At 43.5% G+C, this 20,167-nt stretch overlaps 1 protein-coding gene and 1 non-coding gene across 2 annotated transcripts; both read right to left on the minus strand.

The window, feature by feature from the left end:
- Nucleotides 1-1,758: 1,758 nt before the first annotated feature.
- Nucleotides 1,759-3,571, minus strand: Gm4981 (predicted gene 4981). Its single transcript, NM_001034869.2, has one exon. It carries the CDS (start codon nucleotides 3,299-3,301, stop codon nucleotides 2,426-2,428), a length of 876 nt encoding a protein of 291 aa, NP_001030041.1. The 5' UTR covers nucleotides 3,302-3,571; the 3' UTR covers nucleotides 1,759-2,425.
- A 2,373-nt stretch (nucleotides 3,572-5,944) lies between these two features.
- Nucleotides 5,945-19,613, minus strand: Gm9919. Its single transcript, XR_380950.1, has 2 exons — nucleotides 19,609-19,613; nucleotides 5,945-7,255 (listed from the first exon to the last, which is right to left on the minus strand). It is a non-coding gene; the product is annotated as a predicted gene 9919 (transcript).
- Nucleotides 19,614-20,167: the final 554 nt, after the last annotated feature.

Raw genomic sequence — 20,167 nt, forward strand, 5'->3', positions numbered from 1 at the left:
ACTGGCAGGTGGCACAGGTACCAGGACACCTATGAGAAGGGGAGCAGTCTTCAGTAAAGCTTGGGGAATTGGACTCAGCCTTCCAGGAATCCCAAGCCCTATGGAAGCCATGCTCAGTTCATCCCATCCGGATTCAATCAGCTTACAAAGACAAGACCACCCACTGACGATCCCAACATCATGGTCTGAGATCCAAAGACATCACCACCTCCATCCTATCTCTAGAGTGTTTCAGACCCCCTTCCTTGACTTTCCAAGTCTGACTGTGCTATGAGGACAAGAGGGAACATCACCTGTACTGAGATCAAAATGAAAGTCCAAACAGCCCCTAGGCACCTGGCAGCAACACACAGAGACAATTGTGAACAGGCACACCCTCAGACCACACACACACATACACACATTTGCATGCATGCACGCACACACGCACACACGCACACACAAACACGTACACACATGCGGGCACACACAAGCACAAACACACACACACACACAAACACACACACATCATGCTCACAAATATCCTAAGGGAAGATAAAGTCACGACCATGGGTGGGGTTAGGGGCAGAGGAAGACACGAAGAGAGAGACAAACACAGATGTGGAGAGAAGGGGGGAAGGGATTTAGGGACAGAGGGTGGAGGGTGGTAGGGAGAGAGTGACAGAGTGCAGAAGGAAGGGAAGAATCCATAGAGAGAGATAGGGAAGTAGGGAGGTAGAAAGTGGATGGGGGGAGTGAATATGGGAGGGTAGAAGGATGGGGATGGAGACAGAGAGTGGAAGAGATGGTGAAATGGAGGCAAGGAGGGAAATGGGAGGGGGAGCAAAAGAGGAATGGAGGGAGAGAGAGAGAGACAGAGACAGACAGACAGACAGAGACAGAGAGAGAGGGAGACACCTCACAAGGTGTTTCTTTCACAGACTGTATGAAAAGGAGCCTGGAAGCTTGAGACACCAGTAGGTTTTGCACTTTCTATGGAGAAGGGTGAAGAAAAGAGTTGATCATCTTCTTGCATGTGCTGTGTTTGCTGGCGGTATGTTCTGTGCTCTTAGATCTCTGGAGTTAGCCTTGAACACTGGAGACACTTCAAATAAGTTGTCCTGAGGTGATGGCCAGCAAATGAGAGATTGTTTTGTCCTGCTGGCATGCCATAAGGCTCTCTGTAGAATTGTCGGTCATTGTAGAATATTAAACATACCGAGTCCTTCCAATGTGGGTCAAGGATCAACTTGGAGCTCCATGTAAACAGCATGACCTTGAACACCTGGGAATCTCAAGATCAAAAGAAGGATAAGGGAGGGTGCTGGGGATTAATCCCAAAAGGATTGAAAGACCTCCAGATTATTTAGGCATGCATGGATGAATGGATGCAAGAATGGATAGATGGATGGATGGATGAAGAATAGACTGATGGCTGTGTTTCAAGCTTGGAATAAGATGTTCACACCTAGCTGCACTGTATTCCCAAGATGATCTTTCTTGACAAGGTTATGCCTTACACACATTCTTCTTTCAGTTGACATTCCACCTGCTTGTTACTAGATCAAGCAAGCCCGTCTCTCCACTGGACACAGCCCAGCCTTCCTTGTTCTCTCCCCTTTTCTACCTGGCCTCTCTGCATCCCTCCTGAATACCTTCCTATGTCTTTCATCCCTTTAAATGGAATTCTCATGCACATTCTCCGGGTAGAACAAAACAGCCTCTTCAACCCACCCCTCATCCCACAACACAGTACACAAACACACAAACAAATTTTGTCAAAATCAATAAACTTTATTGAAAGCAATGGAAACAAACTACACAGAACCAAACCAAACCCAGCAAAGACAACCCACCCATAAAAATAAAGAAAAAAAAATGAAAAAGAAAGTGAAAAAGAAAAAGAAAACAAACAAAAGACCTATGGGTAGTAGATATTAAAAGACTGGCCTGTAAAACCTTGCACAGCTCTGCACGAAGCATCTGTAAGAATAGCAGCAGTCCATACAACCCAGGGAAGGAGTCCACTCTCCCGATTGCCCTCAGGGAGTGTGTGTCCTCTGTAGTGAAGCCTAGTCCTAGTGTCCCGTGTGATTTCCTGGGGTCCACTGGAGCCAGTCACTTGGTGTGGCCCTTCTTTTGGGGTTATCTTTAGGCTCCTTGTTGTTGAGGAGTCACTATTGGCCTCTCCATCTGTCCCTGTAGCAGAGTCTCTCACTTTCAGGGCTGATTTCCTAATCCCTGGGCGCTGCAGAAGGCACTTCATTATTATCCCCACCTGCAATCCATCCTTATAGTTAGCAAGACACCTTGCATTTCGGGAAGTCACTGGAGTTGCATTTTTGTGCACATCCTTGCTGAAATGGGTACCTTCTCCAGTTCCAAATTGGGTCTCTTTAGGATTTGGCCTCGCGGGTGTCTAGATGCAAGGGGTACTGTCAGGGAGTCAGAGCATATCTAGAAGAGTCTGATATTCTTCTGGGGTGAGAGGCAGCTCAGGTGTTGTGTCCATTTGCTCCCCTGTTTCCTCCACATTCACAGGGGCAGGCCCCTGCTCCTCAAGTTGGACTTCAGTCAGCAGTTCATCGAGAAAGAGCTCCAGAGGGTCTATGAACCCACTTTGAGTGGGGGCCTGTGCTTGTCCTGGTCCAGAGGGCTGTGCCACTTGGGAAGGCTGGGACTCTCTGCACAAGGTTGACGAGATGCTCGGGACCGAGGTATGCCAGCCTGAATTTGCTGCTTCATCCAGGCTCTGTAAGCTGTCCTGGGAACCTTCAGGCTCCCTGGCGCCAGGATCACTACCCAAATCCAAAGGGTCTGGCACATGCTCTTTCACCTGTACTTCGTCCTGCAGTTCATCAAGGAGAAGTTCCAGAGGGCCTACGTTGCCTGCTTGAGTGGGGACCTCTTTTTGGCCTGCTCCACGGGGCTGTGACACTTGGGAAAGTTGGGACTCTCTGCAGAAAGAGGGCGAGTAGCTGGTGCTTGTAGTATCCATGCCCGTACTTCCTGCTTCTTCCTGTGGCAATGAGCTCTCCTGTGCAACTTCATGGCCCCTGCCTACCGGACCTGCAGGGGCCCCACCGGACACTTGTGAGGCCAGCAAGTCTTGATCTTGAGCTGTGGGCCTGCCCCTCCTGTGGCGCCGAGCTCTTTTGTTTTTCAACCATGTGTGGATCATGTCCTCGGGCAACCCTGTCTCAAGTGCCAGCTCCTCCCTGGTAGCACAGCCTGGTCGTGGGTTCCTCTCAAATGCTTGTGCTAGGATCCTGCGCTGTGACAAAGTGAGTCCAGTGTGAGGCCTTCTGCTGGATGAGCGCATGCCTCCACCCTGTACCCTGGAGCCTAGTTCTTCCTGGAGCTGTGGTGAGGCTATTTGGTTGGAGCCTCAGGTGAACCTCTTTGAGGCATGCCCCTCCCCCTCCAGTGCGATTTCCTGCAATTCAGAAACCACACCCAAATTCAGCAATCTGGGATCCCCATTTGCCTGGCCAGCACCTAAAAGTACAGGTATCTCTTCTAGTTGAAAGCTGATAGGGCCTCCTCTTGCAAGTCCTGCCAAACCGTCTTCCTGCGCTGCCGGGATTCCTGTGCCACACCACAGCCACCAACAGGGCTGCCAGCTTCTGCCATGGTGCCAATGACGGCCTGCCAGAAGTACTCACCTTGGGAGAATCGACTCAGGACAGCTTCAGAACAAACACAAGCTGCAGCAACTGCCAGCAGAGTGGCTGTGACCACTACCCCTTAAATATCTCTGCCTCTGCTCAGGTAGTCCCACCCACTACCTACCAGTTAGGCGCCTTGGGCTACAGAACATGCCTACCCCTTCCTCGCGGTGCTTCCAAGAAGCACCACACCTGCCACGCCTGGCACCTGACATCAGGGCACCAGGAGGCAGACCTCCAGCATCCTTGCCATGCCTGCCACGCCTGGCACCTGACGTCAGGGCACCAGGAGGGGGACCTCAAACGTCCTCTGACACTCAGCAAAATCTCCCCAAAGGCTCCTCATCCCTGGCAAGCCACGGGGTCGCCAGTCTAGACCCACACTCAGGGAGCACACAAGAGTCAGAGGACTCGCCATTCCCATCAGCCATGTCATTCATTGACTGGCAGGTGGCACAGGTACCAGGACACCTATGAGAAGGAGAGCAGTCTTCAGTAAAGCTTGGGGAATTGGACTCAGCCTTCCCCGAATCCCAAGCCCTATGGAAGCCATGCTCAGTTCATCCCATCCGGATTCAATCAGCTTACAAAGACAAGACCTCCCACTGACCATCCCAACATCATGGTCTGAGATCCAAAGACATCACCACCTCCATCCTATCTCTAGAGTGTTTCAGACCCCCTTCCTTGACTTTCCAAGTCTGACTGTGCTATGAGGACAAGAGGGAACATCACCTGTACTGAGATCAAAATGAAAGTCCAAACAGCCCCTAGGCACCTGGCAGCAACACACAGAGACAATTGTGAACAGGCACACCCTCAGACCACACACACACTTACACACATTTGCATGCATGCACGCACGCATGCACACACAAACACATGCACACATGCGGGCACACACAAGCACAAACACACACATACACACACACACACATCATGCTCACAAATATCCTAAGGGAGGATAAAGTCACGACCATTGGTGGGGTTAGGGGCAGAGGAAGACACAAAGAGAGAGGCAAACACAGATGTAAAGAGAAGGGGGGAGGGATTTAGGGACAGAGGGTGGAGGGTGGTAGGGAGAGAGTGACAGAGTGCAGAAGGAAGGGAAGAATGGATAGAGAGAGATAGGGAAGTAGGGAGGTAGATTGTGGATGGGGGAGTGAAGATGGGAGGATAGAAGTATGGGGATGGAGACAGAGAGTGGAAGAGATGGTGAAATGGAGGCAAGTGGGGAAATGGGAGGGGGAGCAAAAGAGGAATGAAGGGAGAGAGAGAGAGATAGAGACAGACAGACAGACAGAGAGAGACAGAGAGAGAGGGAGACACCTCACAAGGTGTTTCTTTCACAGACTGTATGAAAAGGAGCCTGGAAGCTGGAGACACCAGTAGGTTGTGCACTTTCTATGGAGCAGGGTGAGGAAAAGAGTTGATCGTCTTCTTGCATGTGCTGTGTTTGCTGGCAGTATGTTCTGTGCTCTTAGATCTCTGGAGTTAGCCTTGAACACTGGAGACACTTCAAATAAGTTGTCCTGAGGTGATGGCCAGCAAATGAGAGATTGTTTTGTCCTGCTGGCATGCCATAAGGCTCTCTGTAGAATTGTCGGTCATTGTAGAATGGTAAACATACCGTCTCCTTCCAATGTGGGTCAAAGATCAACTTGGAGCTCCATATAAACAGCATGACCTTGAACACCTGGGAATCTCAAGATCAAAAGAGGGATAAGGGAGGGTGCTGGGGATTAATCCCAATAGGATTGAAAGATCTACAGATTGATTTAGGCATGCATGGATGAATGGATGCAAGGATGGATAGATGGATGGATGGATGGATGGATGAAGAATAGACTGATGGCTGTGTTTCAGCTTGGAATAAGATGTTCACACCTAGCTGCACTGTATTCCCAAGATGATCTTTCTTGACAAGGTTATGCCTTACACACATTCTTCTTTCAGTTGACATTCCACCTGCTTGTTACTAGATCAAGCAAGCCCGTCTCTCCACTGGACACAGCCCAGCCTTCCTTGTTCTCTCCCCTTTTCTACCTGGCTTCTCTGCATCCCTCCTGAATACCTTCCTATGTCTTTCATCCCTTTAAATGGAATTCTCATGCACGTTCTCCGGGTAGAACAAAACAGCCTATTCAACCCACCCCGCATCCCACAAAACAGCACACAAACACACAAACAAATTTTGTTAAAATCAATAAACTTTATTGAAAGCAATGGAAACAAACTACACAAAACCAAACCAAACCCAGCAAAGACAACCCACCCCTAAAAAAAAGAAAAAGAAAAAAAATGAAAAAGAAAGTGAAAAAGAAAAAGAAAACAAACAAAAGACCTATGGGTAGTAGATATTACAAGACTGGCCTGTAAAACCTTGCACAGCTCTGCACGAAGCATCTGTAAGGATAACAGCAGTCCATATAACCCAGGGAAGGAGTCCACTCTCCCCATTGCCCTCAGGGAGTGTGTGTCCTCTGTAGTGAAGCCTAGTCCTAGTGTCCCGTGTGATTTCCTGGGGTCCACTGGAGCCAGTCACTTGGTGTGGCCCTTCTTTTGGGGTTACCTTTAGGGTCCTTGTTGTTGAGGAGTCACTATTGGCCTCTCCATCTGTCCCTGTAGCAGAGTCTCTCACTTTCAGGGCTGATTTCCTAATCCCCGGGCCCTGGAGAAGGCACTTCATTATTATCCCCACCTGCAATCAATCCTTATAGTTAGCGAGACACCTTGCATTTCGGGAAGTCACTGGAGTTGGGTTTTTGATGCACATCCTTGCTGGGATGGGTCCCTTCTCCAGTTCCAAATCGGGTCTCTTCAGGACTTTGGCCTCTCGGGTTTCTAGAAGCAAGGGGTACTGTCAGGGAGTCAGAGCATATCTAGAAGAGTCTGATATTCTTCTGGAGTGAGAGGCAGATCAGGTGTTGTGTCCATTTGCTCCCATGTTTCCTCCACATTCACAGGGGCAGGCCCCTGCTCCTCAAGTTGGACTTCGGTCAGCAGTTGATCAAGGAAGAGCTCCAGAGAGTCTATGAACCCACTCTGAGTGGGGGCCTGTGCTTGGCCTGGTCCAGATGGCTGTGCCACCTGGGGAGGCTGCAACTCTGCACAAGGTTGGTCAAATGCTAGTGATCAAGGTATCCATGCCCGAATTTGCTGCTTCATCCAGGCGCAGTAAGCTGTCCTGGGAACCTTCATGCTCCCTGCTGCCAGGATTTCTACCCCAATCCAGTGGGGCTGGCACATGCTCTTCCTTTTGGACTTTGCCCTGCAGTTGATCAGGGAGAATTTCCAGAGGGCCTGTGCTGTCTGCTTGATTCCGGGTATCTTTTTGGCCCGCTCCACAGGGCTGTGCCTTTTGGGAAGTCTGGGACTCTCTTCAGAAGGAGGGTGAATCGCTAGAGCTCAAAGTATCCTTTCCCGTACTTCCTGCTTCTTCCTCTGGCAACAAGCTCTCCTGGGCACCTTCATGCTCTCTGCCTTCCAGACCTGTAGGGGCCCCATCCGACCCTTGTGACGCCAGCAAGTCTTGATCTTGAGCTGTGGGCCACACCAAGTAACTGGCTCCAGTCGACCCCGGGAATTCAGATGGGACACTAGGTCGGCTTCACTAAATAGTACAGACACTACCTGAGGGGAAGTGGGAGAGTGGACTCCTTCCCTGGGTTATATGGAAGGCTGCTATCCTGCTCCACAGGGCTGTGATTTGGGAATGCTGGGACTCTTTGCAGAACTAGAGTGTTTTTCTAGGGCTTGAAGTATCCATGCCTGTACTTCCTGTTTCTTCCTGTGGCAAAAAGCTGTCCCGGGAACCTTCATGCACCCGGCCACCAGGGTCTCCATCCAAATCCAGAGGGGCTGGAGCATACTTTTCTATTTGGACGTCATCCAGCAGTTGATCAAGAAGGAGTTCTAGACATCCCCTTCTCCTTCCTATCTCTAGAGTGTTTCAGACCCCCTTCCTTGGCTTTCCAAATCTGGCTGTGCTATGAGGACAAGACCGAACTTCACCTGTACTGGGATCAAAAATGCAACCCCAAACTGCCCCCAAGCCCTTAGCAACAACACACTGAGTCAATTGTGAACAGGCACACCCTCAGACCACACTCTCTCTCACACACACACACACAATCCTGAGGAATGTGAATGGCAGGACTATGGATGGGGTTCCATGGCAAAGTAAAACAGGAAGAGACAAACAGACAGACAGACTGGAAGAGAGAGAGAGAGAGTAAGAGAGTGGGAAGGGATTGAGGGACAGAGTGAGGAGAGGATTGGGTGAGGGAGTGCAGAAGGGAGGGAAGGATCGATAGAGAGAAGGAATTATGTAGGAAGGGAGAAAGTGGAGGGGAGGGAGCGAGTGCAGAAGGGAGGGAGAAAGGATGTGGAGAGAGAGTGGAAGAGATGGTGAAAGTGAGGCATGGACAGAAAAGGGAGGGGGATCAAAGAAGGAATGGAGGGAGGGAGAGAGAGATAGAGATTAAGAGAGCAATAGCAAGTAAGAGAAAGAGGGGGTGTGAGAAAAGAAGGGGAGGGAGATGGGGAGGGAGATGGGGAGGGAGATGGGGAGGGAGATGGGGAGGGAGAGGGGGAGGGAGAGGGGGAGGGGGAGAGGGAGAGGGAGAGGGAGAGGGAGAGGGAGAGGGAGAGGGAGAGGGAGAGGGAGAGGGAGAGGGAGAGGGAGAGGGAGAGGGAGAAGGAGAGGGACCTTCCCATTTGTTTCTTTCACAGACAGTATGATAAGGAGCCTGGAAGCTTGAGATATCATTAAATTGTTCATTTTCTATTGAGCAGTGTGAAGAAAAGTGTTGATCATCTTTTGCATAGTGCTGTTTTCTAAGGGTATGGCCTGTACTGTTAGATCTCTGGAGTTAGCCTTGTACACTGGAGACACCTCAAGGAGGATTCCCTGAGCTGATGACCAGCAGGTGAGATATTGTTTTATCCTGCTGGCATGCCAAAATGTTCTTTGTAAAATTATAGGCCATTGTAGAATGATAAACACATTCTTTCCATGTTTGTCAAGGTTCAACTTGGAGCTCCAAGTAAACATTATGACCTTGGAGACTTGGGGATCTTAAGATCAAAAGAGGAATAAGGGTGGGTGTTGGGGATTAAAACCAATAGGAGTAGCAAGAACTCCAGATCAATGCATGGGTGGATGGAAGGATGAACTGTGTGTCAAGCTTGGAATAAGATGTTCCCGCATGGCTGCACTGTATTCCCAGCATGATCTTTCTTTACATGGTTATGCCTTACACACATTCTTCTTTCAATTGACATTCCACTGGCTTGTTACTAGAGCAACCAAGCCCATCTCTCCATTGGACAGAGCCCAGCCTTCCTTGTTCTCTCCCCTTCCTACCTGGCCTCTCTGCATCCCTCCTGATTACCTTCCTATGTCTTTTATCCCTTTTAATTGGAAAGCTCATACACATTCCCCGGTTAGATCAAAAGAGCCTATTTAACCCCCAGACTCAAAAACAACACACAAACAAACAAAATTTGTTGAAAGTAATAAACTTTATTGAAAACAATGGAAACAATCAAAACAAAACAAAACCAACGTTCTATGAGTAGTAAATTTGCAAGGACTGGCTTATAAATCATTGCACAGTTCAGCACCAAGCATTGGTAAGAATATAAGCAGTCCATTAAACCCATGGAATAATCTTCCCTGCCCCTTCCCTCAGGTAGTGTCCTGTGAACATTAGCATAGACCTTGTGCCCCCAAGCCTTTCTGTGTTTCACTGCACCAGTCACTTTCTGTGGCCCCTCTGTTGAGGTATTTTTTATGTCTCCTTGCTATTCAGGCATCACTAGTGTAAGAACTCTCAGCTCTGCCTGCACCATGCTCTCCTTGGACACTGCCAGGCTCCTGTCTTCATGATAATGGACTTAACCTCTCTCCCTGTAAGCAAATCCAATTAAAATGTTGTCTGTTATAAGATGTTTTTTGTATTTAATATTTTATTTTGTAGCTGGTCATTGGCTAGGTTTGTAGGTTTTTATTGATCATGTTGTCTGTTCACAACACTAAAAGTCCAAGACAGAAGTTGATACCTGGAGTGGGGTGTCACTGTGATGGGCCTAAACTTGATTTAGAATGTAGATTGAGTTTTGCAAATTATATCTTGTATCTTGGGTATTCTAACTTTCTGGGCTAATATCCACTTATCAGTGAGCACATATCATGTGAGTTCTTTTGTGATTGGGTTACCTCACTCAGGATGATGCACTCCAGGTCCATCCATTTGCCTAGGAATTTCATAAATTCATTCTGTGTAAATGTACCACATTTTCTGTATCCATTCCTCTGTTGAGGGGCATCTGGGTTCTTTCCAGCTTCTGGCTATTATAAATAAGGCTGCTATGAACATAGTGGTGCATGTGTCCTTCTTACCAGTTGGGGCATCTTCTGGATATATGCCCAGGAGAGGTATTGCTGGATCCTCCGGTAGTACTATGTCCAAATTTCTGAGGAACCGCCAGACTGATTTCCAGAGTGGTTGTACAAGCTTGCAATCCCACCAACAATGGAGAAGTGTTCCTCTTTCTCCACATCCTCGCCAGCATCTGCTGTCACCTGAATTTTTGATCTTAGCCATTCTGACTGGTGTGAGATGGAATCTCAGGGTTGTTTTGATTTGCATTTCCCTGATGATTAAGGATGCTGAACATTTTTTAGGTGCTTCTCAGCCATTCAGTATTCCTCAGGTGAGAATTCTTTGTTTAGCTCTGAGCCCCATTTTTTAATGGTGACTAGGACAGTGTATGATGCTTACCTTGGCAGGGTCGTGTAAGACCTCAGTAGAGCCAGTATTTCTTCTTTGTTCTTATTTTCTTCCTCCAGACTTCAGTAGACCCTTCTGTTGATACATGTCCTCATGGACGTGAACTGTGGCAAAAGCATACCTGCTATCCGTGTAGATGTTGAGGTTTTTTTTTTTTTTCCTTTTCTTAATTCCAAGGCCTGGGTGTGGGTGATCAGTTTTGCCTTTTGAGCCAATGAGTCCTCTGGCAGAGTGTGTCTAGATAACTTGATGTCTGTTTACCACAGATACTCACTGGAGCAGAAAAGGGCTTCTTCTTCTTCTTCTTCTTCTTCTTCTTCTTCTTCTTCAAGAAAGGGGCTTCTTCACAACATTATTTTTGTTCTTAGTTTCTGTACCTTCTCAGAAAAAAAAAGTTACCTTATTGTCATAAAAGAAACCATCAGGTAAAACCGTTACAGCAGGATAATTGATTACATGGTTTTGTAAAAACTTTAACATTTGATAACTTCAAAGTAAGTTTAAAGCAGTAGTTTAAGTCATAGATCAATAATTTAAGGAGATACAGCAAAACTGTTTACATTTCTTTCCATGACACTAGTACCTAACTAAGCATTCCTTGTCTATTTTTTTCTGCTCTACAATTTCATGACAACTTTAAAGCAATAGCTTTTTGTCTCTAATTAGCAAGCTGTTATCAAGAAACAAATCTGCCTTGTGTCTTATTATTGGGAATTCATGTACAGATAAACCTGTCAATCATTTATTTTATGTCCTTTCAAAGACAATAAACCTTTGTCTTTGAAAGATTATCCCAGTTTATGACCTGTAGTTGCTGAGATTAGAAGCCTCATTTATAAACTGGAAAGAAAGTTTTCCTCTATTATAAATTTGTTCCAAACTTAATTTTTCTTCCTAGGGCACTTATCTCATAACACACAATGCTCTTTGCAGCTTTTTATTCTACAGAGGCTTAAAATTATTTAAATAACTTCAGAAGTTTGAAAAATCATTATCAGGAAGTATGAAATCATTAACTCATCTAAACAGCACTATTACATCAAAGTCCATTTCATCTTGGTCTGCAGAAAATTTGGTTAACAGGGTGGGCTGATGCCAAGGATACATTAGGCTATGTAATAGTGTCAGGAAAGGTAAATCAACAGCAAGAAACAATCCTGGCATAGAGTCTCTAGGATCTATGCCTCTCACAGTGGACCATAGCAGCCAGGAAAAACATTTGGTCATCTTCAGAGAACTCACTTTTTTGCCATGTCATTTCCTGTGTTACTCCTGTCAGTCTAATATCCTAAATGTCACAAAAACACATTACACATTAAAGTAGCTTTTAATGGAGTTGCTTTAGCATTTAGATAAGTGGATATAAGCCCAGAAACTTAGAATACCCAAGGTATAAGATACAATTTGTAAAACACATGAAACTCAAGAAGAACGAAGATCAAAGTGTAGACACTTTGCCCCTTCTTAGAATTGGGAACAAAACAGCCATGGAAGGAGTTACAGAGACAAAGTTTTGAGCTGAGAAGAAAGGATGGACCATCTAGAGACTGCCATATCCAGGGAACCATCCCATAATCAGCCTCCAAATGCTAACACCATTGCATACACTAGCAGGATTTTGCTGAAAGGACCCTGATATAGCTGTCTCTTGTGAGGCTATTCTTGGGCCTAGCAAACACAGAAGTGGATGCTTACAGTCAGCTATTAGATGGATCACAGGGCCCCCAATGGAGGATCTAGAGAAAGTACACAAGGAGCTAAAGGGATCTGCAACCCTATAGGTGGAACAACAATATGTACTAACCAGTACCCCGGAGCTCTTGTCTCTAGATGCATATGTATCAAAAGATGGCCTAGTCGGCCATCACTGGAAAAAGAGGCCCATTGGTCATGCAAAATTTATATGCCCCGGTACAGGGGAACAACACCAGGGCCAAAAAGTGGGAGTGGGTTGGTAGGAGAGTGGGGGAGGGGGGTAGGGTATGGGGGACTTTTGGGATAGCATTGGAAATGTAAATGAGGAAATTACCTAATTTTTAAAAAAGTGGGGAAAAGCCTAGAAGATATGGGCACAGGGGGAAAATTCCTGAAGAGAACAGCAATGGCTTGTGCTGTAAGATCAAGAATTGACAAATGGGACTTCATAAAATTGCAAAGCTTCTGTAAGGCAAAAGACACCATCAATAAGATGAAAAGGCCACCAGCAAATTGGGAAAGGAGCTTTACCAATCCTAAATCTGATAGAGGACTAATATGCAATATATACAAAGAACTCAAGAAGATGGACTCCAGAAATTCAAATAACCCCATTAAAAAATGGGGTACATAGCTAAATAAAGAATTCTCAACTGAGGAATACATTGAGAAGTGGACACATAACCCATTCCTAACCCAAAATCCATCTCAAACTGATAGTCACTTGCAAATGAAAGCCTGATGTTTTCCAAAGGAATCTCACTGGAGAAACAAGTCACTTTTTTTTCCTTTTTTTTATTAGGTATTTTCTTCATTTACATTTCCAATGCTATCCCAAAAGGCCCGCTATGCCCTCCTCCCCTCTCTGCCCCCCCCCCACTCCCACTTCTTGGCCCTGGTGTTCCCCTGTTTGCAATACCAATGGGCCTCTCTTTCCACTGATGGCCAATTAGGCCATCTTCTGCTACATATGCAGCTAGAGACACGAGTTCCAGGTGATACTGGTTAGTTCATATTGTTGTTCCACCTATAGGGTTGCAGATCCCTTTAGCTCCTTGGGTACCTTGTCTAGATCCTCCATTGGGGGCCCTGTGATCCATCTAATAGCTGACTGTAAGCATCCACTTCTGTGTTTTCTAGGCCCAAAAATAGCCTCACAAGAGACAGCTATATCAGGGTCCTTTCAGCAAAATCCTGCTAGTGTATGCAATGGTGTCAGCATTTGGAGGCTGATTATGGGATGGATCCCTGGATATGGCAGTCTCTAGATGGTCCATCCTTTCTTCTCAGCTCAAAACTTTGTCTCTGTAACTCCTTCCATGGCTGTTTTGTTCCCAATTCTAAGAAAGGGCAAAGTGTCCTGAGTTTCATGTGTTTTACAAATTGTATCTTATACCTTGGATATTCTAAGTTTCTGGGCTTATATCCACTTATCAGTAAGTACATATCATGTGAGTTCTTTTGTGATTGGGTTACCTCACTCAGGAAGATGCACTCCAGGTCCAAACATTTGCCTAGGGATTTCATAAAGTCATTCTTTTTAATAGCTGAGTAGTACTCCATTGTGTAAATGTACCTTATTTTTTGTATCCGTTCCTCTTTGAGGGGCATCTGGGTTCTTTCCAGCTTCTGGCTATTATAAATAAGGCTACTATGAAAATAGTGGAGCATGTGTGCTTCTTACCAGGTGGAATATTTTCTGGATATATGCCCAGGAGAGGTATTGCGGGATCCTCTGGTAGTACTATGGCCAATTTTCTGAGGAACCACCAGACTGATTTCCAGAGTGGTTGTACAAGCTTGCAATCCCACCAACAATGGAGGAGTGTTCCTCTTTCTCCACATCCTGGACAGCATCAGCTGTCACCTGAACTTTTCATCTTAGCCATTCTGACTGGTGTGAGATGGAATCTCAGGGTTGTTTGATTTGCATTTCCCTGATGATTAAGGATGCTGAACATTTTTTCAGGTGCTTCTCAGCCATTTGCTATTTCTCAGGTGAGAATTCTTTGTTTAGCTCTGAGCCCCATTTTTAATGGGGTTATTTGATTTTCTGGAGTCCATCTTCTTGAGTTCTTTATATATATTTGATATTAGTCCCCTATCTGATTTAGGATAGCTAAAGATCCTTTCCCAATCTGTTGGTGGCCTTTTTGTCTTATTGACGGTGTCTTTTGCCTTACAGAAGCTTTGCAGTTTTATGAGGTCCCATTTGTCAATTCTCGATCTTACAGCACAAGCCATTGCTGTTCTATTCAGGAATTTTTCCCCTGTGCCCATATCTTCGAGGCTTTTCCCCACTTTCTCCTCTATAAGTTTCAGTGTCTCTGGTTTTATGTGGAATTCCTTGATCCACTGAGATTTGACCTTAGTACAAGGAGATAGGAATGGATCAATTCACATTCTTCTACATGATAACCATCAGTTGTGCCAGCACCATTTGTTGAAAATGCTGTCTTTTTTCCACTGGATGGTTTTAGCTCCCTTGTCAAAGATCAAGTGACCATAGGTGTGTGGGTTCATTTCTGGGTCTTCAATTCTATTCCATTGGTCTACTTGTCTGTCACTATACCAATACCATGCAGTTTTTATCACAATTGCTCTGTAGTACAACTTTAGGTCAGGCATGGTGATTCCACCAGAGGTTCTTTTATCCTTGAGAAGAGTTTTTGCTATCCTAGGTTTTTTGTTATTCCAGATGAATTTGCAGATTGTTCTTTCTCTTTCGTTGAAGAATTGATTTGGAATCTTGATGGGGATTGCGTTGAATCTGTAGATTGCTTTTGGCAAGATAGCCATTTTTACAATGTTGATCCTGCCAATCCATGAGCATGGGAGATCTTTCCATCTTCTGAGACCTTCTTCAATTTCTTTTTTCAGAGACTTGATGTTCTTATCATACAAATCTTTCACTTCCTTAGTTAGAGTCAAGCCAAGGTATTTTATATTATTGGTGACTATTGAGAAGGATGTTGTTTCCCTAATTTCTTTCTCAGCCTGTTTATTCTTTGTGTGGAGAAAGGCCATTGACTTGTTTGAGTTAATTTTATATCCAGCTACTTCACCGAAGCTGTTTACCAGGTTTAGGAGTTCTCTGGTGGAATTTTTAGGGTCACTTATATATACTATCATATCATCTGCAAAAGGTGATATTTTGACTTCTTCCTTTCCAATTTGTATCCCCTTGATCTCCTTTTGTTGTCGAATTGCTCTGGCTAGGACTTCAAGTACAATGTTGAATAGGTAGGGAGAAAGTGGGCAGCCTTGTCTAGTCCCTGATTTTAGTGGGATTGCTTCCACCTTCTCACCACTTACTTTGATGTTGGCTACTGGTTTGCTGTATATTGCTTTTATTATGTTTAGGTATGGGCCTTGAATTCCTGATCTTTCCAAGATTTTTATCATAAATGGGTGTTGGATTTTGTCAAATTCTTTCTCAGCATCTAACGAGATGATCATGTGGTTTTTGCCTTTGAATTTGTTTATATAATGGATTACGTTGATGGATTTCCATATATTAAACCAACCCTGCATCTCTGGAATGAAACCTACTTGGTCTGGATGGATGATTGTCAGGGAAAACCTGTCTAGCAATAGATGGACCCAAAAAACTGAACTCAAATGCATCTGAGAAAGTTCTTTGTCACATAATGTCAAAACTTAGAGTGTTCTTTTAACCCTACATTCATATATATATATTAATATTCATATATATGCATGACATATAGGAAATGTGTGTGTGTGTGTGTGTGTATGTGTTTGCATAAAATCTTTCCAGGTTTTTGTTTGATGCGATTCCTATGTGTGTGAACATGTGTGTTCAGTAGCTATATGAATTTCTTATACTTATTCTTTGCTCTTTTTCTTGTTTGCTAGTTTTTCATATTAAAATTTGAAAAATCAAATATTTTTTTATAATTTATTCCTTAGGTGTCTGTTTGCTTTCTGATGAGAGACAGAAAGGGTGAGGGTCCAGATGAAAGGGGAGGTGTAGAGGAATATGGGGGAAAGAAAACTGTAGTCACACATTGTATTTTTTAATCTATTTTTAATTTTAAAAAGCATAATATAGAAACTTTACATACACCTGACCCTGTTCCCATACCTACAATAAAATGTGTTTTATAAGCAATGTTTTATAAACAAAAATAATAAGGGAAAAAGTCTTTATGAACCTATACAGTGATAGAATGGCTGCTCTTTAAAATATTCAAAGAACAAAAAATATCAAACCTCAAGAAAACTAAGAATCACCCAATTAAAAATGGAGTATGGAACTAAACATAGCATTTTCAAATGATAAAATACAAATGACTAAGAAATCTGTCAGAAGCCATCTAGGAAAGGCTATGACAGGCAAGTGAGTTGCTTGGAAAAAGCCCACCACTTTGCATGGCTTCAATGGGTGCACAATGGAAAGGCACAGCCCCAGAGAATTTGTCCCAGGCCTGCTTCTCACTGCTGACATGCCTTTCTCGCCACTTATGATTACCTTAATGATTCTTGAACAACAGCACACCCTATTGGGCAAATTCCCTGCAGACCAACATGAAGATGAACTTTCATGAATTAATACTGTTTATATAAATTGGTGACTTCATGGCATTTCTGATTTGATCCAAATAATTTTAGGAAGAAAGCTTTCAGAGATGGTTTTAGTTGTCTTGCCAGAAAGATGTAATGAAGTTAGAATCAAGAAAAGAATGTGCCCCCTCATCACAGAATAGCAAGTAAAGGCTGCATAATAAGGAATACAATGAGCTTTCATAAATTGTACTAAGAAGAGAAACAGGCTTGGGACAGATTTGTGATTAAGGAATAACATTCATTCTAGGTCAGGTCAAAAGATGAAGGCACAGGTGTGCAAAAGCAAGACCATGTGAAATTGTTGCTTTGAACTTATAATGAGCTTTATAGTATGAAGAACTGCTTTGAACTTACTATGGACACCCCTTTATAACTCCCCTATTGTGTATCATTTTATCTATGCGGTGATTTTATACAGAACTTTTGTCTAGTAAGTATATATTGCCATAGAGAAGAAATAAAATGTGACTTTGGAGGCTCTGCTCCATCCACCAAGTGATGGATATATTCCTCAAAAACGTGTATGTGTACTTGTCTATATATATGTACATACATACATGTGTAGGTATATGTGTATGTATGCATGAACAATTGTGGAATTGATGAAACAGGTGGTTGGGTCTATCCAAAGAGTGTGTGTGTGCGTGCGTGTGTGTGTGTGTGTGTGTGTGTGTGTGTGTCTGTGTATGTCCGTGTGTATGCTAGACATTCTTCCTTTTCTCTTCTCTCTGACTCATGAAGAGTTAATGAACTCCATGTCAGTAAGGGGCCCTTGAGCCTAACTAAGCTTTTTGTTTTTAATTCCCTGCTGCTATCAGCAGGAATTAAATTACCAGAAGTGAGAGGGTTTGGGCCACAAAATAGCAAAGAGTTAAAGAAGGTAGAAATTGCCAAAAGTAAGCAACTTAGGTTATCCCTTCTTCCCGTCTCCCCCAACCTTCCTCAGTTTACCCTGTGATGCCAGGTAGACTCTAGCAGAAATCATTTAAACGTTTAACATCAGGGGAATGAATATTAAAACTACATTTAGATATAATGTTAACCAAGGAATATTGACTAGTATTTTTAAAAGAATTAAGTTAATAAAAAAACACATGATGACAAATATACATGAATATAGGAAAACAGGAATAGTAACTAAAGATTGTTGGTGATGCAAACTGTCACTATGGCAATCACAGTGTCACCAAATGAGGATCAAATGGTCAAATATTGAAGCCTATGGGGGATATTTTTTATTCAAAGCAGCAGAGACTCTAATCTGTTTTCCTTTATCTATCTGATGCCATCCCCACTTAAACCTTTATTTCAGTATATTTGCCCCATTCTTTAATGTCATTTTGTGTTCTATTATGCATCTAATTGCCTTTTTTTAACTTATGTTGCAAGATCAAACGTCTCCATATAACTTTTATACTCCACTTCATTTAAGACTTTTCCCACTGACTTATTTCCCCATCCTCCAGTCCTCTCTATAATTTTTCCTTGTCAACCCCTAGTTCCTGTCTATTTACATTTTACTATATTTTATTATCTCCTTTCTCTTAATAGGTATACTCCCCAACAGCCTGTTTCTAATTACCTAAATACCACATGGATTCCAAGTTCAACACAGAAAACAAAAGATTTAAAGCTAGTAGCCACATATGAGAGAGAATATATATATACACTGTCTTTCTGAACTTTATTCTAGTGTAGTAGTTCTCAGCCTTCCTAATGCTGCAACCCCTGAATTCAGTTTCTCATGTTATGATGACCCACAAACATAAAATTCTATTCTGTGCAGCTTCATAACCATAAATTTGCTACTGACATTAATCATTATACAAATATCAAATATTCAGATGGTCTCACAAGACCCCTATGAAAGGGTTCTTTGATCACCAGACGAGTCTCCACCCACAGGTTGAGAACTACTGTTCTACCTTTTTTTTTTTCAAGTTTCATCCATTTATCTGTGAATTCCAAGATGTTCTCACACAGTTGAGTAACATTCCAACTGTGTATAGGACCACATTCTCCTGATCTATTCAACACTTGATGGAAATCTAGGTTGGTATGATTTCCTAGCTATAGTGAATAAAGTAGAAATTAGCAAGGATGCGCAAGTTATCTCCACAGTAGGATTAAAGTTCTTTCTTTATCTCCCCATGAGTGGTATTGTTGGGTTACATTATAGTAGTTCTATTTATAGTTTTGGGGAAGCATCCAGATGATTTCATAGTGGTTGTACTAGTTTATACCCCTTTCTGCACATCCACAGTAGTATTGCCTGCCACTTGTATTCCTGATCAGAGGCATCCTGCAAAATAGAATCTTGAATTCGTTTTAATCTGTGTTAACTTAATATCCAAGGACATTGAATAGGTTTTAAATGTTTACTAGATGAGCATAGGGGTATGCACCTTTAATCTCAGTGCTCAGGAGTCAGAGGCAGATCTATGAGTTCAAGGCCAAGCTTGGTCTACCTGGTGTATTCCAGAACAGTTTGAGCTATATAGTGAAACACTGTTTCAAAAAAAAAAAAAAGAAGTATCTTACTAGCTATTTGTATTTCTTTTTGTAATTTATTTTTGAGATTATAATTGTGGGAGCCTATGTACAAAAACTGTAAACTTACTGTGAATGATGGGTGGAGTGCAGAATGTTCTTTCACAAGGCTTCCTTCTAGAAAGAATTGCATGAACTATGATAAGTGAAAGCACTTGAAAGCAAGGACATGAAGGGGATACCCTGGCATGTGCACAATATCTGTGTGGGAATGACAAAGGTCTGGGAGAATACTCTTGGCCCTTGTCAGGTGGCCAAAGGTGATAAGATATAACACCAGGTGTTATTCTCTCAATGCACTTGTATTTGCTTAAGGTAACTATAAATGTTACCTCATGTCTTGCTTGCTTTTTTGAAAAGTGCTTTGTTTTAATTACTCTTAAACCTGGAGTCCCCTGGACATCCCATATAAATCTTTTCACATAACCTTCAATATGCAAAGACTTAGTCTCTCTGACCAGGGTAGGTTAGCAATAATTACATTTCTCCCTTTTCATTTCTCCCTCAAAACCCTTCTAATATAACCTTCTTTGCTCTCCATCAAATTCATGGATTTTTTCATAAGTTGTTATTGCATGCATATATGTACAAAATACATATATATTCCAAAATATAGCCTCTTTAGTTCATGTTACTTGTATTATGTTTTCAGGACTATTTGGTACTGGACAACCAACTCATGTACCCTTCCTTGGGAAGGACCACCTCTCTGATTCCCAGCTCTCCTCAGATACCTGTAGTTCTTTATGTGGAGTGGAGGCCTAATGCTCTCTTCTCTTCCCACTTTGCCATGTCCACCGATGTCATCCTTGTTCATTCTTGGGCAGTCATGTTGGTGAGATTACATTCTGGCATTACTAGGAGACAGAATCTCACACCATACTTCCTGAT

The sequence above is a fragment of the Mus musculus genome, chromosome 10 (assembly GCF_000001635.26).
Source record: "Mus musculus strain C57BL/6J chromosome 10, GRCm38.p6 C57BL/6J".
Taxonomy (NCBI): Eukaryota; Metazoa; Chordata; class Mammalia; order Rodentia; family Muridae; genus Mus; species Mus musculus.